Source organism: Magallana gigas, chromosome 1 (genome assembly GCF_963853765.1).
Source record: "Magallana gigas chromosome 1, xbMagGiga1.1, whole genome shotgun sequence".
Lineage (NCBI taxonomy): Eukaryota > Metazoa > Mollusca > Bivalvia > Ostreida > Ostreidae > Magallana > Magallana gigas.
In genome coordinates, this window is record NC_088853.1 from 25,884,018 (window position 1) to 25,911,573 (window position 27,556).

General features: G+C 31.6%; 1 protein-coding gene across 1 annotated transcript; it reads left to right on the forward strand.

The window, feature by feature from the left end:
- Positions 1-373: 373 nt before the first annotated feature.
- On the forward strand, positions 374-26,575 carry LOC105318918 (uncharacterized). Its single transcript, XM_066089287.1, has 27 exons — positions 374-500; positions 8,292-8,353; positions 9,219-9,293; positions 12,471-12,545; positions 12,960-13,067; positions 14,117-14,198; positions 14,446-14,572; positions 15,139-15,220; positions 15,602-15,784; positions 16,090-16,213; positions 16,934-17,050; positions 17,241-17,368; positions 18,196-18,320; positions 19,144-19,286; positions 19,716-19,832; positions 20,200-20,294; positions 20,547-20,676; positions 21,210-21,385; positions 21,752-21,833; positions 22,182-22,304; positions 22,945-23,061; positions 23,798-24,031; positions 24,531-24,632; positions 25,012-25,140; positions 25,405-25,527; positions 25,689-25,922; positions 26,210-26,575. Exons 1-27 carry the CDS (start codon positions 416-418, stop codon positions 26,455-26,457), a joined length of 3,426 nt encoding a protein of 1,141 aa, XP_065945359.1. The 5' UTR covers positions 374-415; the 3' UTR covers positions 26,458-26,575.
- The last annotated feature ends 981 nt before the right edge of the window (positions 26,576-27,556 follow it).

Here is a 27,556-nt window from a genome sequence, read left to right on the forward strand (position 1 = left end):
TGTTCATTAACATCTCTCTCTCTCTCTCTCTCTCTCTCTCTCTCTCTCTCTCTCTCTCTCTCTCTAACATAACTTTTATACTTGTGCGTTTCTTTTAAGGAAAGCCCTTATTAAAATGTTTTACAAATGAACAGATATTTCGTTACAGCTGCATTTATTTATTGATTTAGATATATATTTGATTAACGACAGGTGTAATTACTTTCAGACAATTCTTTACATCGTTAAATTACTTAAAGCAGCAAAAAAAATATCAACATCAGCAAATGGGGGTCATTTAAACGCCCACTTACGTTTGATTTTAAATGTAAACCATATTTGACAGAACCAACCCTTTCAATTCTACGGTTCAGTTAATTTGCTACAGTATAAATTACACGCAATAGAATGAATTTCATCAATTTAACTCGCCAAGATGGGGAAAGCTTTTTTCTTCACGGCGTGTTTCCTGTTCCTTTTTGCGATGGTTCAGCCATCGGCAGGAAAAGCTTATTCAAGTGGTGAGTTAGAAGCATTTATATGTATTTTATTCATATATTTATTTGCTTGAGGGAAAAAATTCTAATCATTTAAAGTCAATTTAATATAATAAATTTAGTTTCAAGATTTTTTTTCCTAAAATTTTTTATATCGTCGTTCAAATATCTTTTTTTATACTTTTAATGGGAGACATCTTTTATCTTTCGTTATATAAATTGGAAATTTAGTGTGTTGTCTAAAAACTAAGCAAAAAATCAAAACAAAAGAAACATGAAGAGGCTATTTTGTTTGCTAACAGCTTTATAAAGAAATGAAGAAATGGCAGTTTTATTTTTTTTAAATTGGAAAGGAATCTATAGGGTTTTTCTCCAACAGCCAGATTCTGTTCATGCAATGATTAACAAAGATTGCCTCAGAACACTTTCTATAAACGTTTAAAGACATATACGTTTATGCATGTATCTATGACATTTACACACTAAACTGCATTAAAAATCTGCCAATGTAAAAACCCAAATATATCCTTGCTTGCACGCTATTGAAACACAAGAGTAAAATGAGCACTTCTGTTTTGTGTTGAAGGTCAATTGTTTAAATGCTAAACAGAAACATTGATACCTTATAAACGTGAGACGAATGCTTTTTAAACGTCTACTACTTACTGATTAAAAAAAATCATTCAAATCTATGCCTTACTTTCTATTTATAAAACGTTCATTAAAATCAAAACTGATACATTAACGGTATGAATATTTAAGAGCGATAACCTTTTATTACAATGATTAAAAAAAGTATTGTACATTTCAAATATTTCAAGGTAAAATTATGACTACATTTCAACAAACTTAACAAAAAAACATGATTTCTCTCTTTATATATATATATATATATATATATATATATATATATATATATATATATATATATATATATATATATATATATATATATGAGTTTTATATCTTGCTCCCTCTTAATACAGCTCCTGTTAACGAAATTGAAGGATTTAAATGCATCAGTAGCCTCTACACATTAATTAAATCACATTTTTAAGTAAATGTCACAATAAAACAATTGGTTGATATTTTGAGCGGTAGTGTACATGTAGTTCCAATATGTTGCCCTTATGACTGTTATTAAAACGTAATTGAGTGCATATGTATTTTAATTATAATTTTGACAACTCAACATTATTTTTTGGCATAAGCTTGTTTTTTTTTAAATTTGTTTACGACTCACCTGTGTTATTGCTTTTTAAATTGCTTGAATAATTGAAATCAATTTTATAGGCTTAAAGTAAATTTGTCTCTACTTCCGAGATTTTAAAAGTTTTAAATACTTCATTATTTATTGAGACCGTTGACCTCCAAAAATATAGCTTCAGCAGAGATGTTAGATGAAGATAAGCATGTTTATTTTTTCTTTTGCCTTTCGTTATGAAAACGTAATGAAATGCTTGCTAAGGCGTTGTTATGTTCATGCACATGTTATCATAAAGCTGTTGACCCTTAGATCAAGATCTAGTAAATGATTCCAGACTGTCTTTTTGGTGCTAGAACCATTATGACGTCATAATTGATTTGATGAATCCTTTCCCGTATTTTACAGGAATTATGTAGAAAATAAAACAATATTTTCAAATTCTATATTTAATGACGGGAAAAGTAATCCCGGTACCTATATTCAATTTGATATCATTTTAAAGAGGCCAAGAGCTTGTTTACTGCCGTTTTTGGAGAGAGTGTAGGCATTCTAAATATATTTCATTATTCAACAACGGACAAAAACTCCCAGATTTTTTTAATTTTATCCTTTATATTTTATAGAAAATGGTTGTTTAAAAGATATTTTTTCATTGCGTTTACCAAACAGTTGACCCCCGGTCCACCCTATGAATCAAAGATATTGTTATGAAGCATCATTAAAAGAATTTATATCTTGAATTTCATAAACCTATAGGCACCTTTCATTTACTACATCTTGACCTTAAGAAAAACCTTAACCAATAAAGAAAAAAGGTCATACGGTTCACTATCCTCCATATAAAAAATTTCGGAAGCCCCAAAAAAGAAAGAGATCAACAGCAGACTGACAGGGGAAACTTTGAATGAAAGTTTTTATTTCTATAAAAGGCATAAAGAAACAGGTAACAAGTGAAAGTAAACAAAACGAAAACGATTTGCAATACTTTTCTTAAGTTTAGAGTATTCGAGAACAATCAGCCACTTTACTGCAAAAATGAAAACAAGATTATTGTCATTTGTAATACGTCAATAAACATGTTTTTATCAATCGGAATGGCCAATTTAATTTAATGTACTGCCTATACGGTGAGAACTTATTAATTCCTGTTAAAGAATCACTGACACTGTGTTACAGCTGTATCAAACGTTCAATTAGACCTATTCGGTTAAACACAGGTGTAAAGTCTTCCCGACAATCTTTCACACCATTGACTGACTGAAGCAAAATGTAAACAGAGAAACATAATTTGGGTTATTTAAACACCCACTGGCGCAGGACTTGAAATTAAAAGGAAATTTGCCGAGACCTGATACATCTGCCCTTTTAAATTCTCCGGTTCTCTATATTTGTTACAGTATAAGTTTAATTCAATCGCGACAATCACTTTAATTTGCTATGATGTGGAGAGCAATTTTCCTCCCCGCGGCTGCTCTGCTTCTTTTGGGTGTAGTTCACCAGTCTTTAGAAAAAGCTTAATCAAGCTGTGAGTTCAAGCAATGATTTATCCTACTTCTGTGTCTATTTTGCTGTTAAGAAGGAAAGTACGTAAATGTCCATTGGATTTCGTTTTCTTAGGGGTTTTCCTCCTGAAACTTTTGATATTGTAATACGTTGATCTGATAAAAAATGTTAGTGTCATGTCGGAATTTTTTATCCATTTCTTTTATTTTGAAACATATAGTATTTGGTTTTTTCTTTGTTTTGTAACCATTGTTTATAATTTCGTTGGGAAAATTACACGAGAGTCATAAAAAGTATATAATCTTTTAAAACAGATTTACAGACAAAAATATAAATGAGGAAAGTTTTAAAAAATATATAGTTTGTTCCCCTTGTAAGCTAATTTTGATTTGATTTTTTTCAGCAAAAAGTTTAAGATCCCTTTCTGTTGGTGTTTAAGACATACTCGTTTATATCTTAAATAATTGCATATAAAACTGTATTAATTACAACAGTTCAAGCAGTGAGTTCAAGCAGTGATCAGCCAACATTTATTTTATGATAAAAAATATAACTCTTAATTTTCAAAACAGGAACATATTATTGAAACATATGAGCTAAAATGTTGATACCTGCACTACTGTTTTGTGTTTAAATAGTTCTTTTAAAAAGATTCAACAAATGCACATTGATACATTATAACCGTGAGACGAATATCTTTTACATTTTTATCGTTAACCTATCGAAAAAAAATACGTTGTATATATACAAATGTTCTGTTATAAGACATTACTACAAAGAGCACACGGCGAGTGTTACCGGTCAGCAGAGGATGCTCACTCCTTTTACATGTAGGCATCAGATTCTGCCTCTTATGTTTTCCAGAGATCCTTGATTGCTCTGTTCTGGACTTTTGATTGAATACCGATATTGTCCACGATTCTTCTCCGTTTTTCCCGATCCTGACATTTTCCCGTAATTACGACATTTTTCCCGATAATGACATTTTTTACCGATATGACATAGGGCGCACGACGGTTGTGACCGGTCAACAGAGGATGCTTACTCCTCCTAGGCACCTGATCCTACCTCTATCTTTTTAGAGGTCCGTGTTGCTCTGCTTTGAATTTGTATTTCGTTTATGGATTTTTGAGATGGTTGACAGCTTGTTATTGTCTTTTTTCATTTATTAAACCCAAAATTGATACAATAGAGAGGTAAGGTACGTTACAGTGAATTTGAAAGCAATTACCTTTTTTCTATAGAGGAGTTGTGAACAATGTTTACACCATAAAGTAAATTTATGACTACATCAAAACATCTTTAACTTTATGTTTTTAAAAATTTAGTTTTTATTGCATTTTTACGAGCGAAACAATCTCTCTCTCTCTCTCTCTCTCTCTCTCTCTCTCTCTCTCTCTCTCTCTCTCTACAATATCTGTCAATCATTTTAAAGGTATGCAAGGACAGACATGTTATAACTTCAATTGTTACAAAGAACGTTCTATTTATTTTATTTATTTAAAGGACAAGCATGTTAATATATTTTACGTTTGTAGACTGAAATGTGTCACAAATTTTATATCATAAGATGTAGTTTAAATGTTTATACTTATTCGATCAAAAAGACATCCATTTCAATCAATACTTTAAGACTTAATCGTTTTCTTTAAAACAGATTTTATTTCATTTAATGGTGCATATTTGGGATCAGTTACCTTTTTACGATGGCCATAAAAGAGTCGAATATCATTTAAACATTGAAAAAATATGATTACATTTAAACATTTAACTTTTTGTGTTTTATAGGTATTGAATTTTATTTTATTTTCACATGTATATAACATAATTCTCTCTCTCTCTCTCTCTCTCTCTCTCTCTCAAAACATGATGTCTGTCATTCTTTTTAAAGGAATCCATGTACTTACCATATTTACAACTGAGTTATATCACATCTCTTTTGTAAATGTCACAAAGAAACAGTTGTCGAATTATAGAGCAGTAGCCTAGCTCCACGTAAGGCAATAAATAAAATGGCTAAAATAAATATATATGCTTATAAATTAAGAAATTTTGCCAATAAACTACGAAACGTCTGCACATTAGTAACAGTTTTCTGCTTATACATTTGGTATTTCAAAACGTGTGATTTGATGTCCGTAAGATATAATTGATTTTGACCTGATAAATAATTACCGAGAAATAAGTAAAAAAAAATACCTTCATTTTCGATTAACCAGCCTGGAATAGCAAAAATTAGAGTAAGGTTGTGGACACACTTTGGCGGATCCAAGTCAGTGGGAGTTTGCAGCAAAACACCGTATATCCGGGTTTTTTCGCATGTCACAAAATTTGCGAAAATGGGTAAAATCTTTTTAAAAACATTTTTTATTTGCTCAAGAAATTTTTGCGATTTAAAAAGTTTCTTTAAAAAAATGATACAGGATATAATCTCTGCATATTCACTATTCTTCCATGTTATAAATAAAAACTTCGTACTACTATAATTTGAAAAACAAAATGACACGAAAATTTTCGATCTCTCGAACTCTTGATCTCTCTAAGTTAAATCATGGTCCCCTGAAGTTCGAGTTGTCTAGATTCACCTGTATTTGCGTTAAAAAGAGGTCGCGAAGAATTCATCATCGTGAAAATTACCGGATATACGGTATATTCTTGAAATATTGAATGATTACGTAGAAAGTGAATATATATTTTCTGGGAACTTATTTAGGATATATAGAGAAATTACGATTTGACAAATGTTGATTGTATAAAATGAGTCAATTCGTTTCTTGAATGCGAAATCTTAGATTTGATGTATAGACGCTTGAGAGAGACGTTAGAACTTCCAGAAATTTGTAACCAAGGACGTGGTTGACAGGACGAGTTCTTCAAACATGGCGGGCAGATACCTAGGATCGGCAATCTATGCTTAATTAAAAAGCCTGATAAATAAAATTTGCTAATTTGATGCGATTTTTAAAATTATATGATAGTTTCGATGGCAGGAACTTTCCAAAACTGGGTGTCCAAATACGCGGTTTGGCTAATTAACGTCATGACGGAAATTGTAGGGCGAGTTAACGATTTCGTTTAACAAATGCATATAAATAAGCATGCACAAGCGTTTTTAACACACACGACGAATTGGTTGTAAGCCTTTTACATAATCTATTTATTTTTTAAAAATGAACAAATTGTGTTCTATGTCTATTTCAATAAATAATATGGTTGCATAAAACGGGGAAGTTGAAGGGGGGGGGGTCCAAATAATTTAAGATACAGTCTTCTGGCTGAAATTCTTAATTTGCCTTGAAGAATAAAATACGACGCACTAAATACATGTACTTACTCAATGATTTGATTTAAAATAAAAAAAAATGATTTTTTTCCAGACAGCCGCAATAAAATAATTAAAACCACGTACATGTTTATATACACATCCAGTTTTTATCCCTGCCAGCTCCTTTAAATGTCCAACCATGCAGTTAGTTTTTTATTTCAATTTTAAAGAATACGTTGAAAAAGCAATTTTTAAACAAAAAGGGTGTGATATAATATACAAAAATAAACAAAGAAATGTGGTTATACATATTAAGTATTGTATCATTTTCGTGTATAATATTAGTTACATAGTCATGTAGTGACCGGGTATGGGATGATGCCTGTTTAGTAAATTAAGTACCTGGCAAGGCGAACCCGGGTATTACTGTATTTCAAATTCATAACAAATATAAAGCGAAAAAACCATTGTTTGAATGCATTATTTTAATCAGTTATCTCAAATTTTATCCGTGAAAATAACTTCTTCGTCTTCTAAGAATTTTTACTTTTTTTATATATTGCAGTTAATAGTATGTATTAGTGTGTACTAATTTAAACAATAAAGTGTTTTCTTTGATGATGCATGCCGGATATGAAGGTTACAGAATTGCCAAAAAATACATAACCCGCTAATTTTTTCTACAATGATCACTACCTTTATACATGTAACTCGCATGAATCATAAATGTAAGCCTTTAATTGTTATATTTACATCTGTCTTTAAACAAAAAAAAAACTGATATTAAAAAGTTAGTAAGAATCACTAAGTTAATGTAAATGTACATAAGTACGTTAGCTCAAAGAAACATCCAAATCGTCTCCTATTAGAATATGAGTCTGACATCATCATTTTTTTTCCTGCAGTCCATGATTTTTCTTAGGTCGCTGTAGGTTTCGACCAATTGTGTAGATTTCAGTCTTGCTGTTTCAAAGAGCAATGAACAATTTTAAGTTTATGTACATCAAAATATATGATAATATTCTTGTTCTATTGAAGAACAATATATATGAGAAATGAGAAAAAAAAATGTTTCAATGTTTGCCTTTTTATGAAAGTTACGAAAGAGCAATTGAGTGTATTCGTATTCCTGTTTTGAAGATTTGACATTTAACTGGTATATTTAAAGGTTGTATTTTTTTTCAATTTCTAAGTTTCTTGTTTTAGTGCTTTTTAAATCGCTTGATCAACTTAAATGACTTCGTCTGAGCTATAAGTAAATTATTAAATAGAATATCAATTCTTTGATGTTTTTGACACTTTAAAATACTACATAATTTATTGAGACCGTTGACTCAAACAGAATGTAGTTTCAGTAAATGTGCAGATGAAAGTCAGCTTGATTTATTTTTGTTACCCTTCGTTATAAAAAAAAAGTGATAAAATGCTTGCAGTGGCGTTGTTTGAGACCTGTAATTATACTGCAATTGCGTCTTAAGAAAAACCGTTCCCCATGGATCAAAAGGGTCCATAGAATGAATTTAATACAAATATCGCATCAACAACATAATAAAAATATAAACGGGTTACGAATCAGACAAAGCAATTTCAATGTCTTGCCGTCAGCAATACAATAAAAATTTTTTTTATAGTTTTATAAACCATCAACAGAATCAGTTTTTTAACACACATGCAATTAATGTGGTAAAACGTCTTTATGTCTATAAATATATAATATATCAATATTCTTAACCAGGCGGCAATTTGTATTTTAGAAAAAAGATCAAGAATAAAATAAGAAATAATTGAATTTAGCTGCGGTATAGCGAAAAACGTTATGAAACATGTAATTATTTTTCAGCTGAAAGGCGAGAACTTCTTCGAGAAATAGAGCAGGAGTTGGAAAGATCTGAATTTTTTGAGGTAAAAATATATTTTTGAATGAGAAAACGCTGGATAGGATCAGGGTTGGATATCTAAGTGAATGAGGTTACGTCACTTCAAAAGAAATATTTGAAAGTTTTTAAAGTTTCGAAATTTAAAACGCATGGAATGGTAGATACTAACGTTTTCATATTTTTTACATCAGAAAAGAATAACTATTGTTAATGATAACTAAAAAAATATAACAAACTTGAATCTATAGTAATTACAAAATACATTCACCCTAGTTTTAGGTTCACAGCTTTTTAATTTCTTTTTTTTTTCTTGAGAAAAAGATTTAAAATCTCTCGTTTATTTCAGAAAGAAGTATATCACATTATGGAGTAACTCACACTTATCTTATAGTGTACGTAATGTTTAGCGCACAGGATATATTAATTTTCAAAATTTCAATTTCATTTTCATCTATTCATCCTCTATGTCAGCCGGCAAAATTTAGTGAAATAAAACATTTTTTGTATAATTCTAAAAAAAAGTATCTAGTTCTAGCTGTGTCTGGACGAATTAAAGACAAAGATAAAAAAAATAGATCCGTATTCAATTGTAGAAAGGCGGACATTACAAAGGGCGAAACAATTCCTGAATACAATACTGTATCAAGAAATATATGTGTCCCGTTTTTTGTCTTTGTTGTCAAATGACGAATTTAAGATTTGCCCAATGTCTGTGCATACTATATTTCTGTTTTAACAAAGCTATCTAGGCCCATTCAAAACGAGGCGAAACCATACACCAATGACAAAGAGCGAAACTGACATGGCAAAACAACCTTGTACATGTATACAGTATACATATTATGTTATTTATGTGTATTTATATTCTTTATCATTACTATATATTCTAGAGAGAGAATAAGAAAGGTGACAAAAAAGAAGACAATAGTGACGAGAGCACGAAATTCAATGTATTAGATGAAAAGGTATGTTTTTAAAAAGTAAGTTACATCTAACCCTTCTGTCTTATGGATCCACTTGAGGGTCACCTCAAACTTAGTAATTGCCAAATCCAGTAGTTTTTTTCACAAGCAGTTTATTAAAGCGTGATCGAATAGTCAAAATTACATCAATTAAAAATAACCAAAATCAAAGATCTATTATCAAAACCGATTTGGTTTGACTTTTCCTATAGCGTCACGATCATTTCTATCAGTTACGTCATGCATAAATTATACACGCCGCCGGTGTGAAAACTATATGATTAGTTAACTCCTATTTTTAGGCCGAGTTATCAGTATACGCTTATGCAATGCCAGAGCTGAAGGATTTCTCAGAACAGTTTATTTCCCACAATATTATTCATTCAAAATCGACTATCCCGTATGTTTAAATTCTGTGCTAAACTCTCTCTCTCTCTCTCTCTCTCTCTCTCTCTCTCTCTCTCTCTCTCTCTCTCTCTGTGTAAACGGGCGTTAAACCATAGCCTCAAACTACGGTCCAGAGTACGGTGTTATAAAAAATATAATATTTAAAAGTTGCATGTGATAATACCGTAAATGTATAATGCACATGTATTACCTACTTGCCAGTCAAAGTGATAGGTATGAATTCCTCGATTTCTACACCTTTCGATCGGCAATCGACAGTCAATAAAAGTATTGAACGATGGTGTGAAAGAACGAGACGGAAGTGGAGAGTGCAAGGAGGTTTGTACATGTGCGTCTTCATTAGGCAAGTGTCCGATTCGTTTCTCTTCTGTTGCCCTATCACTTTCGGTGTAAATATATATACTAAAATATCCACAAACCATTTACTGCAGATTTCTTTATTTTACCTGTCTCTGAACCCCCGATCACCCTCTCCATACATGAACACTGGTTTGTTTACATACATAAAAAATACAGTTCTTGATCCGCTTTCCGAGTACGGTTAAAGGTTGTTTAATAGGAGAAAGTTTGGGGCGGGTAAAGCTACAATTATTAACAGTAGTAAACTAAATGAAGAATTATTTAAATGGATTATTTGCACAAAATGTGGTATGGTATGATGTAAATATTTTTAAAAAATAGTGTTATTTTTATACGCGGAAAAATGCCGTAAAGTTTTTTTGTACATGTAAGTATTGTATGCACTGTAGCTTTATATTTTCTAACCCAAAATTTATACACAGAGCTACAGCTATATATGTTATGTACCGTATGTATTGTTTTATCACAAGTGTACACTTTCGAAAAATAGCCCAATTTCGACAGTCACGAGTACCCATGTGAAGTTTTCATTCTCTGATATGTTGTTGTTCTGTCCGTGCATAATTTAGTCTTAGTTAACCAGCAGCCAATCAGCGGTAAGCTGAAACCACCAATAAAAAAACTGTGGTAAAGGTGTGGGTATTGTTTATGTATGACGTAGCTGAAAAAGTTGAACGCGACGCGATCGGAAAAGTCAAACCAAATCGGTTTTAGTAATAAAATAAAATTATGTCTTAATTAAAATCCTTATGTTGATATCCAAATAATAAACCTAGTCCCAATAATTACAGATCTCTATAGGCAGAATCAAGACTCAAAATCTCATTCTTAATCCAAAAATTAAAAAATCTATCAAAATTCAAAATCAAATGAAAATTCTCAAAATCAAAATTATAAACCCCATAAGTAAAATTCTGTCTAACATCATTTTACAGGGGATTATATAACATTTTACTTATGATTGACAGTTCCAATTAGTTCGGCCCATCTACGATGATCATGAGTGAACATTTAGTGTTCAAATTCAAGAGCTATATTTTATTTCTAAATAAAGTAACAAAACTGACATAACTGTTTATTTAAGGAGGCCGACTTTAGTTTGCATTGCGCATGTTTTTGCACATTCTAATATAATACAGTTGATTTATACTTCTTATGATTTTTTTCGATATCATTTAAAAGATTGAACACAATAAACAAAATACAGATAAAAATATTTAGATTTTTAAAGGAAATTTTTATTTTTAACACGATTTTTACCTTGTGCGGTAGGGGAGCATTGCCATTGCGCTTTTATGACGTTATGATAAAATGAAGCTTTGTAGGAGTACGTTATAAGAAATAACATAAAAGAAAAAGTAAAAATTGTACGCTGTTGAAATTTTATATACAGAATGATGCTATCCTCGAGGACATTTTCCTTATTTTTGGAATGAATCCATTATACCAATCATCATTTGTGATGATCCAAATATATAGCAGAATTTGGTGCATTTTAATATTTTGTGATGGCCCCCGCTGAAAACCAGACGGTAGAATTTTGTGTTTTTTACATATAAGGTAGGAAATGATATTGCTAATCATATTTAACAATTTGAGAAAAAAGCTATTCTAGTATTTTTTAAACTGCTTTGATGTGCGGAAAATGACAGTTTCCTATATATTCCTATAGTAAATGTACCTCTATTTTGAGATAGTCCCTAAAAAGAACCAGACGGTCGATTTTCATGAACCTTCGCAAACAAACTGGTTTAAATTACATATGGTTAAAAATTAAAGAGTTATGCTATTGTAGTTTTTCCGCAAAAAAACCCAAATCGGCCTCCTTAAGAGTATGGATGAAGGTTTTGAGTCTCCGAGTCACGGGTCTTTGGGTCCCACACCTGGGTATGATGGACCACTTCCGCATAATACATTTATTCATACATGGCTTTAGGGTTACAAAGGTTAAATAGAAAGAACATGCATGACATGGCTAACTTGCAATATCAGGGCCTTCATTGCAGACACAGAATCGCAAAGTATGACAATTTATTGATAACATGTTTATATATTTTCAATTTGGATTTTACTGTTCCCGAATTCCGTACCATATTAATTAACATTAAATTTAAAATCAAAATTGTTATGATACAGGCTTTGAGTCTCCCGCCTGAGTATGATGCATCGGAATTTACATGTATTTTCCTAAATAATGCATTTCCTCCTACAACAAGTCATGTCGTGAGGGAATGCTTCGCTATGCGGTGCCCTTGTTTTAACTTAGTCCCAAATTAATTATGTAACTACCTGTCTTACAATATATTCAACTAATTATATCATGTAAGGAACTTATGAACAAATTCATGTTATTCATTTCCATAATAGATGGAGTGACCGTACCAAAAGTCCTCCATTTTTTTTTAATTTTAGGATGTCGATCCCGATGATCCAGATATGCGGCTTGTTCTTAGCATGGGAGTTGTCGTGGACGGTGTTGTTAGACACGTAAGCTTTATTGTGATATTTTCAACAACAAAAAATAATGGAAGGTCACAGAAAGACGCCTTAATATGTTCTTATTTATACTGAAATTTACGATAGTGATATATATATATATATATATATATTATAAAGATTATGCATTTTCTTTTAACTATTTTAAATGAAGATTGGTTTATTCCTATCATTAAATTACTACTGTGATATGTCCAGCATTAACAAAACTGCGTCTAAGTTTACGAAAAGACAACATCAAATGCAACAATGGTTGTATACCGATCTCTAACATTTTTAGTCTATTCAATTTAAATTTTATCGAACAATACATATCTTAAAATGACCGTTCAGAGCTTTTGTAATTCATACGAGTATTGCCTATATACTTAGCCGATACTTCTGTTTTTTTCTTTTTATATTTAGCCAAAGGGACTACACGCTGATGACTCCAAAAAGATCAAAGCAAAGAACTTAGACAGAACTATTGAAACTGAGGAAGAAAAAGAGAAAGAGGGAAAACAGGGAGAACAGGTTCACATTTGTTAAATTAAAAAAAAAGGCTTTTTTTATTGGCATGTGTAATTTGACGAATCATAAGTCAGAATGTACCAGTTCTTGGTTCAGTGCGTCTTATAGGTTTATTTTTTCCTAAAACCTTTTTTATTAATATGTACATAAATGTGCGGTCAAACTTGATCATAGAATTGAACTTTTTGAGGTTAGGTAGATTTAAATGTATGTAAAAAATGTGTTTAACCGGGAATATTTCTATTCCTCCTTCATTAAATGGCTTGGGTTTGATGTTCCGTCCTTTTGTTATTCCGTCATCATTCACTTTCCGATCATTATCTCAACAACAGGTGTACACATTCAACATAAATTTAAGATATGGATGTAATTCGAATTTGGTTCCGGTCCGATAAATTTGACAGAGTTATACCCCCTGAATTTCGAAAAAAAAGGGGAAATTCACTTTCTGATTATTCTCCCAATAACCGTATACATATTAAACTCAAATTTTATTAACATGTAGTTGAATTCAAATTTTGTTTCGATCTTATAATTTGAGACAAAGTTGTGCCTCTTGAACTTTGCAAAAAAAGAGAATTCTTAGTTTTAGCTCTCTTACGTTTGAGGGCACGCATATATCAATCTGATATTTCATATATAGGTTATGTACAAAACAATACAAATAAGATACAGATCTAGTTCAATTCCTATGAATTTTGACAGAGTTGTGCCTCTTGAACTTAGAAAAAATTGAAACTCGTTATTTCCGCTCTTTAACTTTTGAAGTAATGCATATGTAAAGTTAATATTTCATATAAGATTAATTTATTACAAAAATACTAATCTGGTTTAAATGTTGTTCTGGTCCTATGATATTTGACAGAGTTATTCCTCTTGATTTTAAGAGAAAACAAATATTTTTCAGGGATTTATAACTTTTTCTGCAATAAAAACAAATGTTATAAAGAATTTGGCATTTGAAATTCTGGGCACCTGCGGAGGCATTCGTAGCGTTACGACACTTCTACTTGGTTCTCTAAACATTACTGTAAACTATTTTTTTTTTTCAGAAACGCAGGAAAAGAAACTTTGGACCTAATTGGCCAAACTGGCCAAATGGGATAGTACCGTATGTGTTTGATTCAAGTATACGTAAGTACAAATTATTCATTACTGATCAAAGTAGAGCTTCATGAAATAAAAGTTATAATGGTGTGTTAAGTCAAAAAATTATTGTGTTCTAAATGTTAATGTTCTAATATGTGAAATAGTTTTGATGCGATTTGAAAGAATATTGAGTGAGTTAAGAGTTTAAAAACATCACAATATCTACGAAATTGTAACTTCAAAGAACTAACAATAAGCTAGATACTGATTTCATGTATCTATGCATGTTTAGTTGCCAACAGAAAGTATTTTCTCCAAGCGGCTGAGATTTTTCATAACTTGACCTGTATTCGATGGAAGCCGAGATCGTCGGAAGTTGAAGCTGAAGTGGGACACAAAGGATACACACTCGTCAGAAGGTACCGGATAATTTCCTTAAACACCACTATTATATTTAAACCAACTCGTATTTCAAATGAAACAAAAACTAGCAACGAAGCATTTAGCTATAGATCTAAATTATTCAATTTTAAACCAAACGGAGATTTCCCAATCTTCAGTCTTTCATTCATAAGTTTTTGTTAAAGCAATATGAACTGTATTTTTTTAAAATTTTATTTTGGTTTAAATACCTGTTAGAATAATAAGTCTGCATATAACTTAAACTTTTATGATAAATGATATCAAAAAAATCATTAACTTTTGTCAAGAGAAAGATATCTCTTTTAAGGAATATATAGCAAATCATTTTTTTACAGGGTGACAACAATTTAATTTTGCTTCAATTAAGTCTACTTAACAGATTTTCCCATAAAAATAAGCAAACAGAATTTTAAAGGCAATGATATTTTTTCTACTTTTAGCAAATAAATAACATTTAAAAAAAAAAAAATTCAACGTGAAAATTCTCATATTGCTTAAGTATTGATAAAGGGTTTTTATAAATTTTGATACAGATGTGAACAAATAATGATTTGTTTTATAGTGGGACAAGCTGCAGTGCCGGTGTTGGTTTCTATGGGGACGGTGAACATATAATCAACTTGAAAGAGCCTGGGTGTGGAACGGTATAAAATTAGAAATTTCAAACGTTGCAATGAACTATATGTCTTATAATATATCATCTGTTTCTTACAAGCAGTTTACAGCATCACATAATAAACTTCCTTAAATTCTTTAGATTCATAAATGAATTTCTCTGTTACTTGAGTGTTTCTTATATGTGTCTTACCTATATAAATTGTATGTCCACGTATACTTTTTTTCCCAAACGATGTTCATTTTAAAATACCGTTCCCTATATTCAAATATGCTTTCGAATTTGAAATATTTTGTAAAATTTGTAGCATCCATGTTTATGAATTGTAAAAATTAAGGTTACAAGTATTAAATACAAAAGAACAATAATATTGTTGAAATACCTGTAAGAGGACATTGTCGTATTATAGGTTGGTGTAGCAGCTCATGAAATGTTACATCGGCTAGGACAAAGGCATGAACAGAGTCGTAGTGATCGGGATCGGTATGTACAAATTAGATGGGACAGAATTGATCCCGACTCCCAATACAACTATTATCGACGATTAACGTACAACAGAAACCCGTATGATATCGGGAGTGTAATGCAATATGTAAGTATTTCTATATCCTGTTAAATGTCTGTAAATTTTATTAAATTTCCTGAAATGTATCTAGTGGTTGCATGATTAGGTTGGTTTTATTTTGGAATAAAATTAAGATGATATTATTCCTATATTAATGGGCAAAGTTTATCATTGACAAAGCCACCTGTACGCGCGTGTTTCTATACAATTGCCATTTTATTTACATCAATCAGGAAAAAACAACTAACATAGTTTAAATTGCAATAATGATCTTTTTAATTTATGTAAAAATGAATATGTTGCTTAAAAAGAAAATAATTTTTTTTAAACAGGGATATGGTGAAGGACGAGGCATTGAATTAAGAGATAAGAATTTGCTATTTTTGGAATTCCCCGGCAATGAAGTGCTGTCTTTTTATGACATCAAAGATGTATTAGATCAATATGATTGCACAAGTAACCTTTCTTTTATCTTATTCAATATATTTTCTAATTACTTTATTTAGTTTGTAATCTTCTTTTGATTCTGCGACTTTGCTTTTGAGCCAATTCTCGTATCTGCTGTTTTTCTTAAGTGTTTAGTTATGTATAATAAATTAGTCAATAACTAAATACTTAAGAAAAAAAGCAGATACGAAAATTGGCTCAAAAGCAAAGTCGCAGAATCAAAAGAAGATTACAAACTTGACTACAAGATTTTAACTTAAATAGCTAATATATAACTTCAAAAAAAAAATAAAAGCATAAATACAATTCCTCCTGAATATACAATTTATATAACATAGCATATAATATCGATTTTGTTTAACTACAGATACTTTTTATTTAGTAAATCTTTTTTTTTCGATATTGTGTAGTTTGGAGTTTTTAAATTTCCTCTTTGATAATTTTCACCTAAGGAACAATTTTAAGGCAGTCATTGTATTCAATTATTAAAAAAAAATGTTTTAAATTTTTTTTATTATCTATTCATTCATTATTTATATTTATTTTATTAAAATCTAAATTATGATTGTACATATTTCAAAATTGTACACCATGACTTCCATAGAAAAAGCAATACATTGCCTGACGTTACATTTTGATCAAAGCTGTAATCATAGATACTCAGAATGTTATACATACATGTATCAAAACAGTAATGCAGAAAGGTAATGAAATACATTGTTATTAAAGCTCACTGTACATCTCCCCCGGATTGTCAAAACGAAGGGTATGTCAATGTGGAATGCACGTGTACTTGTCCCGTGGGATTTACTGGAACCAATTGTGATACAATCATCACAGATCCTGGTCAGTCATGTTCTTCTTTGTGCTTTCTTAAGTTGTTTTTGTTGTTGAATCTAATTGTGTAGTTTGATTTTTATTTCATGTTAATTTCAGATTATTACAAAATTTGAAGTTCGTTTAAAATTCTTTAAAAGATCAGTAAGAAAATATTCTCAATTGAACTGTGTACTATTATTTGACTTTCCTAATCAAGATTGTGGCGGATTTATACATCTTAAGGAAAACGATCCTTCCCTTGAACGAGATAGTGATGTCACTGTCATTTCGCCAAATTACCCGGGCCCAGTTGGTCAGGACAAAATCTGTAGATGGGCAATAACGGTAAATTTTTCTGTAAAAAAAATTAAAAAAGCATATACATGTGTGCAATGATTCCTATATAATGACGTTTTATGTCTGTATTTTTGTGTTTGATTGGTTTTTTTTGTCTTCGAATCTTCATAATATATGGATTATCTAAAGTATTTAACGATTTTCGATACTCAGAAATGATTGATAACTCTTAATTATCCTAATTTTTTTATTCGTACCATAAATCTACCTTTTATATACACATAGTTTTCTTGTGATAATATTACGATGATTTTTGCAACAAACTGGTTGGCTTAGTGGTTACAAGCAGAGCTATTGCACAAAGGTAAAATGGTTAGTGCCACTGATTCACCGGTATAACTGGGTTTTCTCTTCTTATATGATCTTAACTTGTATATTTATTCCATTAAATCTATCATGGTCAAAACTGCAATTACTTCGTAAAATGTATTGATATCATCAGTAAATCATAATATATTTCTTTTCATTTATAAAGTTTGAAGAATAGATTACATTTACATTATAAAAACATACTTTAGGCTGAGGATCGGAGAACCTTAATTGCTTTTTATCAATTTATCTCAGTTTTATTTTATAGCAAAGAGCTGTTGAATAATTAGTTTTTTTATCCCTTACAGTTAAATTCAATATTAGGCACCTGCTAATGCATGTTCCTCGCGACGTTTTTGTCGGTTACCCCCCCCCCCCCTCCAATATTCGAAATATAATGCTTATGTCAAAGATATACTCCTTTGAAAAAAATATTTAAATACTGAGACAAAGATAGAGGTGAAAAAATCAGTTTGTTTTTTACCTTTAATTTAAATCAAATTAAGGCGCCTGCTGGTTACATCATCAAGATGACGATAGACGACCTCCACATGTCCTATAACCCGGATACACTCCGCTGTTACCACTGGCTGGAGATTCAATACAACCTGCCTGGCCAACCAGGAGTGAGGTATATAGTCTTGCTTTTGTGAAACATAGTAAGCAACTGTGTTTGAATTCATGTTATTATCTTTTGGTTGGTTTTCATGATTAAAAAACATCTGATATGAGAATAGAGCTCAACGTCCATTAAAACTCATATTTGGTTGTCATTTATAAAATATACCAAGGTAAAAAAAATGTTAAATATTGAACATGTACATGAATGTACCAAAACATTTCTTTTATGTTTTTCCTCACAATATCTTTTTTTCAAACTACACATGCATAAAAAACATTGATATTAACGTGCAGAAGAAAAAACATTGTGCATTATTGGAAATTAGAGCTTACACAAACTTGAAAAAAAAATAAAACTTGAAGCTGTGTAGATAATTATTTTCTGCCATGTTACGATTGTAATTTAATTTTCTTTCTGATTAGTCTGAATGAATTACGTTAGAGTTGTACACGTAGAAATGATACATGAAGTAAAACAGAAGTAGCCATGAAATAAGGGCAAAATTTTCCCTGCAGGTATAAGGTATGCGAATGCATATTTCACTGGATTAAAGTTTTAAATCGTTCGATAATGCGCAGGGGTATTTAAGCCTGTTTTCAGCTTCCCGCTTACTTAGTATAGATTTCTCCCACCTGTTAATAACCACTTTTATTATATTTTTTTCTGTTATAGGCGTTGTGGTGACATTGTTGGTGAAATGTTTTTGTTACAGGCGTTGTGGTGACATTGTTGGTGATTTTTTTCTGTTATAGGCGTTGTGGCTTCATTATTGGTGATTATTATCTGTTTTAGGCGTTGTGGTGACATTGTTGGTGATTATTATCTGTTTTAGGCGTTGTGGTGACATTGTTGGTGAAACATTCCTAACATCAGTGGACACTCCCACATTGATGATTGTTACCATGGATACGAAATTCGCTGGACACAGAGTCTCGCACAAAGGATTTAAACTTCACTTTGAAAAGGAAAGAGAAGGTAAATTACAATAGTATTTAGTTGATGATATGTAATTGAATCAATTTTTAAAAGTTTCAAATCAACCAATTCAATTATTATTTTTTGTTATAAACCGACCCAAATTGTTACAGTACTAAGTCAAATAGAAGGTTTTTTTTATGAATTTTATACATAACAAAAAGCTCGTTCATAAGTCAACTTAATGCTAACTGGAAAGCCTGAAAAAATGACTGAAAAGTAGGGCTATCCAACGAAATACCAGGAATCGTTCCCCTTCCTCTCTGTGACTGGATGACACATATATTATAATGATTAAAACAATATGAATATTTTTGTTTAAGTTTTAAAGATACTAGTATATCCTACATTTTTGAGTGACAATAGAATCCAAAGTTGTTTATTATGCAGATAAAACTTTCTTCTGCACTCGTTTCTTGCCTTAATTAGTTTGCAGAGACAACCCTTGCGTGTACGGTGTGTGTGTTCCAACTGAAGCTAAGGCTTGTCAGTATAAGTGTGTCTGTCAGTCCGGTTACACAGGAGAGAAGTGTGATCAAGTGATTGGTGAGTCGATTGTAAAAAAAAAATCAAAGAAACCCGGTTTAACGCAGTTCATACTAATGCATTATTTGGATAGATATTTTGACTTTACATATACAGATGATTGATTTTTTTTCAACTTACTTTAAAAAAGTTAAAAATTATACCTCAATGGTAATGAAAGATGAATGCCTTATTTGTTATAATTTTCGAAGATTATCTTCTTTTCGATTTCTTACTTCATGGTTTCTTACTTGTAAGATAAAAATGTATTCTCCTTTCAAAAACATGTTTTTAAACTCGTTTTTTAGCTAACGAATTTCAAATATTTTTGTTTGTAAAATTTAATGCATTTATGAATACATGTACATGTACCATGTTATCTTTTTAGAGGATGCAAAACTGAAATGCACATTTGAAAGATTCGAGAAATGTTTCTTCGACAATGTTCAGCAAGGAGATGACTTTGAATGGGGACAGGGCTTTGTAAGTACAAGTAGGAGTTTAAAACAAGAATAACCTCTGCTTCAGGTTATGTTGTAAGAAATGTGTATATATCTTAGTAAAAACATCTTTATCTGTACACGTGTATATGTAATTGTTTGTCATTATTTTACCTTTTTTTTACTGGTATTAGCAAAAGCTGCTTCATTTTCTTTGCATACAATACGAAACGCCAACAGACTTAAAAACTAACCATGTTGTCTTTTTTCTCCTTAATTGTCTTACACTTTACAGAAACACACCATTTCGAAAGAGACGGGACCAGAAAAAGCTTTCCGGGGAGAGCGCTTCCTGTTTGCTGAAATGTCGTTACCAAGAGTTCCTGGCAACAAAGCCATTCTACAGACAACTGTGTCACTTCCAGGTACGTATAGAAATGATAGCATTTGAAGTTACGGAACTAGATGATAGTTAATGCGCTACAAATTCAATAATATTTACATTTTCGTGTCATTTTTGTGATCACACATTGGATCGATTTTTTACATACAGTCCAATAAATTCAAATGACGTACTGTTGTGACGCAAGTTGGGTTTGCATACTTAAAAAAATATTCCTATTTATTCGTGGAACTGCAAAAAAATTCATAATTAAAAGTGACAAGGATTCATTTTTTGAATATTATGAGGTGATAATTGCAGTCGTATTATGATCAAATATATCATAAAGCCCCTCTGGTCCTATTGGATTTAATCACGTCCCGACCGAAATTATAATCTCATAATACTAAAAAACTGATTCCCAATTCCTTAAATAACATTTGTTTATACTGTACAATAAAACTGACTGGACTGAACAATCTTTATTGGTTTAAAAATGAGTAAACCCTGTAGTAGATACATGCATATGTGTATATGTCATTTATTAGTATTGTGACATTTCGTTTCCGGTATTAGCCAAAGCTGGTTGCCTTTCATTTGCATACAATATGTTTGGTCGCACCGTCAATAAGCTGTCGTTATACGCCGAGGGACCAGGCTCAGGCAGAGAAGTTCTGTGGTCAAAGGAAGGTAACCAAGGTTCCGATTGGTTGACTGAGACAGTGGATATCACGGCGACCGAAGGCATGAAGGTAAACATGTTTGTTGATGATGGATAATGTATAATATGTACTATTTTACGAATACCAACTGATTGTAGGGTTATTTATACAATAATTGCAACTCTAATAAGTCTACATGGTTATTCATATTGATTCCCAGATGTTTAGATATAGGTGAAAGAAACCACTAATTGAGGAAAATAAACATATGTAACATGGTGTAATAACATCTGATAATCAATCAATATCATTGTAGTTGTCCTTTGAGGCCATAACTGGAGAATCATGATTTACAAAGTTATTCTAAATAGTCCAGGATGTATAGATATTTGTCACAAAAACCAACATTTAAAGAAAGAAAATTTAACATGATTTAATTACATCATGTCATTGTAGTTGTCCTTCGAGGCCATAACCGGAGAATCTTGGGACAGTGACGTTGCATTAGATGAGATCACGTGGGAAGTTGGTCAATGTAGTGAGCAATCCTCATCTTTTAAGATACAAATTGAAATGAATTAAGCTTGCTATATCCTTAAACATCTTAAAATAATTTGCAGGATTATCATATCGTTGTTTCATTTTTTTAAAGCGGAAATGACATATTGTCATATATATTAATATATATTAATATATATATTAATATTGACATATTAATATTGGGTGCATTAAAATATTGTTAATTTGAAGGATCGTTTTGAGGATTTTTCTTACAAAAAAGTACCCTTAGGCAAAACGTTTTCTTTGATTTGTTTTACTCTTGTTTCATGTAAAAGAGATCGTTTCTTCCATTATAGATTCTAAGAAAATGATCGTTAATTTTCAGGAAATGACATTTTCGGTGACTGTGTGGTTGTTGGGGAAGAATATACAGGGACACGTGACTACACTAGGAAGGGTGTGACTTGCCAAGCCTGGTCCTCTAATACACCTCATCAGATTTCGTCAAGTACGGTTTGTTTTAGATAATTAACTATACATATCCCCCTACAATATACAGTCTAGACGACCTACACTTTTTTTCTCTTTTTCTTATTCCTAAAAAGTATATATACAAATGATGGTATGTCGGTACTTTGTTGTCTGAAAATTCCATATATGCTGATACTGATCAATCATTTTTCAGGTTTAAAGAATTAAGCAGAATAAGTGTTCTGTAGGTTTCACGTAAATACATTGGACGTACATTTTGTAATGATAGTGTCATGAAGCGAGTAGTTTTATTTATTCACCATTTCTATAGCTAATGTATTGAATCACTTTTTGTTAACTTATCTTACATCATACCCTTTTGTAACATCAAAACCGATTTATTCTAAAGAAAAACAGATATAATCCTGATTGATCATTTGATCAAATCCCGTGCAAAAAGCTATACATTGCCTACCTTTAATTTTAAGAAAGACTAATAATTAAAAATTATTAGTATGTTGTTAATATAGGCGTCTGTGGTTATAATTGTGACATCATAAGAAAGGTGGTATGAATATGAAAAGTAATGCTTTTCGATAGGACCATTTAAAGAAACATATTTCCAAACGTAAATATTGCGATACTGTATATTTCGAAGCATTTGGGTTATCTTACAGCATACTCCAACCTGGCATCAGAGTCGAATTTTTGCCGTATAGCTGATGAGCCCAGCCCTTGGTGTTACACAATGGACAATGGTACTCGGTGGGACTGGTGCAGTGTACCGTACTGCTGTAAGTTTTATCCATACCAAACTACACGGTATTTTTTTTGTATTTGTATATCATAAACTGTTCGAATATGCATTTATCTGGCAGCATTGCAATTTCGTAACTTGAAGTGTATACTTTTTAAAAAAAAAATGACAAATTTTTTCTTCAATTTTCAAAAATGTCTTCTAAAAACTTCTTATTTTAAAGGAAAGTAAAACTGGATTTATTATTCAGAGTAATGAGTCAAACATGTAAATTACCGATCAGACTCAACCCAACAGAAAGTAAACCAAAACTAAACCCGTGGTTTACTTTCTGGGTTTACTCTGGGTTCACTCCAGGTTTACTAGAGTGGACCAAGAGAAAACCAGCATGGACAAAGAAAGTAAACCCGATCAGATGTATACCCCTGAAAGCTGACTCTAACTGTGTATTTGGAATATACAAGGGACAGGAATTACAGAAATTAGGATGGTAAAAGAAAGGACGGGTCTGCTTCACACGTCATTGCGTACAGTTGACCCCAAAAGCAATTTCCAAGTAAAACCCGAGTAGACAAATTTTTAAACGCAAACCCTGAGTAAACCGAAAATAAACCCAAAAAGTAAACCCGGGGTTTAGTTGAGGTTTACTCTGATGTTAGGTTGGGTCTGATCGGTACTGTATTGCGATCACCTGCAACGCTCCTAATGTAACGCGTAAAAATAAATGTTTAAAAAACAATGTATATTCATCAACAACTGTTTGATATATTTAGTTGCAACAGAGTGCACCCATACTCTAAACGGTAAGGAGTATACGGGGACTGTTAGCCACACCAAGACCGGTAAACCTTGTCAGAGGTGGGACTCTCAGACTCCCCACAAACACAAGTATAATCACTTGTCAATGGATGAAAATTACTGTAGGAACACGGACGGAAGTGCAGGACCGTGGTGTTACACCATGGACCCTGATATACGCTGGGAGCTCTGTGATGTACCAAAATGTGGTAAACATTTTTATAATTGGTCATTACATAAATTTATACACACTTATACAATTTATATACACATAAAGGGGATTGGTACGCTTTTGGTCTTTTTAGAAATTCGCTGGAATATCTCTTGTTTCCCATTGTTTTTTTTTTCCTCTTTTATTTTCGTTCATATTCAAAAATGATTTGTTACCAATTAAGTCACAATTTGTCCATTATTCAGGAAAAATATACATAATAGAACAAATATGCACATGGTGATAGGCGTATTTGAGCGAATACATAATATGTATAATTAAGCGAAGGCAAAATCTAATGAGTTAGTTATATATTTGCAAGCATACAGTTACATTATTTCCACCTTTTTAAATTTTATTTTATTCATTATTTCCACCTTTTTAAATGTTTGTTTTATTCTATCTTAGTTGGGACATTGAGACTTAGTTAAAGAAAATGTTATGCAGTTGAATGTTGTTATAGTGATGTTTAATAATTCTTGCAATTTCCTATACAGAAAAGATTGAGAGAAAATGCATAATGACAGGAAGAGGACTGGACTACATTGGAAAGAAGAGTGTCTCTCAAAGCGGAAAAACCTGTCTCTCTTGGGCAAGCTGTATGTGTAAAAATATTGACTAAGACGAAGTGATAATTATTTGCCACGAAATATTAAAAAAACCCCACAAAAACAAGATCTTAATTATGGTTTTTGTTTGATTCAGTTTTATTTTTTCTTATCCCATCTTTTTTTAAATGTGTAAATTTCTTTTTTAATCGTTCTCTGGTTTCACACTATAGATTAATATTTGACTAATAAGGTCAACTGATAAAATAAGTTACTGGTGAATTTCATTGATAAATTACTAAATATATGTTCAACAAAACATGTATCAATTTCTTAGTTAAATCATTTACCCATCAAAACTCTACAAAAAGTTAAATGCTTCGTTACTGAAACACTACTTTGTCTGCTTGTTTTCTACTACATTTCATAGCATATCTGGTGGCATCGATGGAAGAGGATGCTAACTACTGCAGAAATCCGGACTACTCGTCCAAACCATGGTGTTACGTTCAAGGAGGGACCGGACCTGTAAAAGAATACTGTGACATTCCGTCTTGTGGTCAGTTCATATCATTGAGACAATCATCAAGTCATTCTTGTATCAGTACAATGTACTTACAAGCATTCACAGGATTAAAGTGTGCCATACAGTTAAATGAATGGCAGAGATTCGTCCTGTTATTTTCAATTGTTGCTTTGATCTACTAGTATACAGAAGTGTTATCAAGAAATACATCTGGAGAATAAATAAAGAGAGGTTCTTATCATTGTGGTTGAAAGAATTTCTAGGAGAGCTTGACATTTTTTTTCATTTCTTTGGTAGCTGATTCTCCATGTTTCCCAAATCCTTGCAAAAACAGAGGTCAGTGCATGGAGGAGGGTACCTCATACTCCTGCTCTTGTTTGAATGGATTTTCGGGCGAGAACTGCGAGATACAAGCAACTGGTGAATATATTTTTTTTTAGCCTTAAGAGTCATCAATGTAAACATCTTTTTCAATTGCAGTGCCATGACATAAAATTTTGTTATGAAGCAGTGACATGATTTTTAAACCTGTTATTGTGTTATTAAAATGGCGGTTTTGATAGGTTTAATTTACTTTAAAGGTCCTGTTGAAGAAGACTGCAAAAGATCGGGAACTGGTTACGATTATACAGGGAAGGTTAGCGTAACAGAATCTGGGAGAACGTGTCAGGCATGGAGTTCTCAGACCCCGCATTCACACTCCCTGACCAGTCCTCCAGAAAACTATTGCAGGAACCCGGATAATGAACCCGCTCCTTGGTGCTACACTACAGATCCGAACAAGCGCTGGGAACTCTGCAACATTTCAGATTGTGGTAAATCTTAGTGTTGTTCTCGTAACCGTCTATGAAATTAAATTTTGTACTCTGTCACATTTACAATAATACAGAATGAAAATCATATATGCATGTAATTGTATATATAAAATTTACACATTTACTGTTGATGTAACGCTAAACACATTTGCGTCTAAATTTCTATTGGATATGATAAAGAAATAAAAAAGAGGATTAAACATGCGAAAAAGATCATCTCATACTATGAGAATTCTTACATGTATAGGTAATAATTCGTTAATTTGTTTTGTTCCCCCTTCCCACAGAAACGCCTCCTTTGGAATGCCTTCCGAACAATGACCCCAAGGGTAAAAAATACTTTGGAACTATGAGCGTGGCAAAGACGGGGGACCCGTGTCAGCGCTGGGACTCTCAAACTCCCCACGAACACAGCTTTGATAAACTGTCTGATCAAGAAAACTACTGTAGGAATTCGGACGGTGACAACGCCCCCTGGTGTTATACGACGAATAAAGACAACCGATGGGAGTACTGCGCTATTCCACATTGTTAATCACGAGCAAGGAACAGAATCTCAGTTTTAGAATAGAACTTCGAAGTTGTTCCTCTGAATGTCGTTAGTAATCCTAGTAACAAAAAAATGTTTGTAATAAAAATGATGCATTCCTCTTTCCATGTGTGATTGTTATATTTTGAACATACATTTGAAAAAAAAGAGTCGATAGTAATTATTAGAGAAGCAAACGGTAGTCATTTTTTTCCTTCAATGTTTCCAGAAAAAAATCTGTAATATAATAAAATCAGTCACAATGTGATTGATTTTATCAAACAAGAATTTCAAATAATTAGAAAATTGCTTGTTTGCTTTGTTATGATTTCTTGAAAACGGCACGTTTATCTAGTTCTGTTTTTAATGTGTTTCACCTGACAGGCAAAATATTAATTAACCTTTACAAAACCGATATCCAATAGGAAAATAAAAAATACCATATGAAAAATGATTCTCCAACAAGAAATGTTTCCAATACTATAAGATTTTCTGAAAATCGTCTAGAATTTATGTGTTCTATATGAGAAAGGTATTACAGTGTAAATGTTGGAATTTGATTTAGACAAGTAGGTTTTCTTGAGAAATTAAAATTTCCTATCGGATTTTAGCAAATCCTATCGGAAGTTCTAGTATTCCAATAGGTAATTTAAAATCTCCTATCGGAATATTGTTTTCCAATAGAAAAAAAAAGTATTTTTGTGTATGTATTGAAAGGTAAATACCTCACCTGACAGGTGAGATACAACGATAATTAAGGTGATTATGAACTCCTTTAGCAGTGGTCTATCTTATGGCATATTTGAATTTTTTTAGGCATACATCTCAGACGGGTGCAAGCTTGTAATCATAAAATTTTGTTAAATGTAAAGTATGTGAAACATGTATTCATTTCTTAAGTTATTTCCGACGTGTATTAAAAATAATTTTTAAAAAAAGTATTTCAACTTTAATACTAAGTTAATAGTAGGACATAATGAACATGCACAAACTAAATTTTGCTCAACAAAACCACTTAAGCCCATTTAACGTAGCTCGCAGGTTTGCTCGTGTCGTAATAGGATTCGAAGTAAAGAGTTCACTGTCTTGCAAACTCATACATTTC

Excerpts from the sequence above, each read along its gene's own strand:
- LOC105318918 (XM_066089287.1), top strand. The coding sequence starts at position 416 with ATGGGGAAAGCTTTTTTCTTCACGGCGTGTTTCCTGTTCCTTTTTGCG. Across the intron at positions 501-8,291 it reads AGGAAAAGCTTATTCAAGTG|CTGAAAGGCGAGAACTTCTT; the intron begins GTGAGTTAGAAG and ends ATTATTTTTCAG. Across the intron at positions 23,062-23,797 it reads GTGCAGTGTACCGTACTGCT|TTGCAACAGAGTGCACCCAT; the intron begins GTAAGTTTTATC and ends TGATATATTTAG.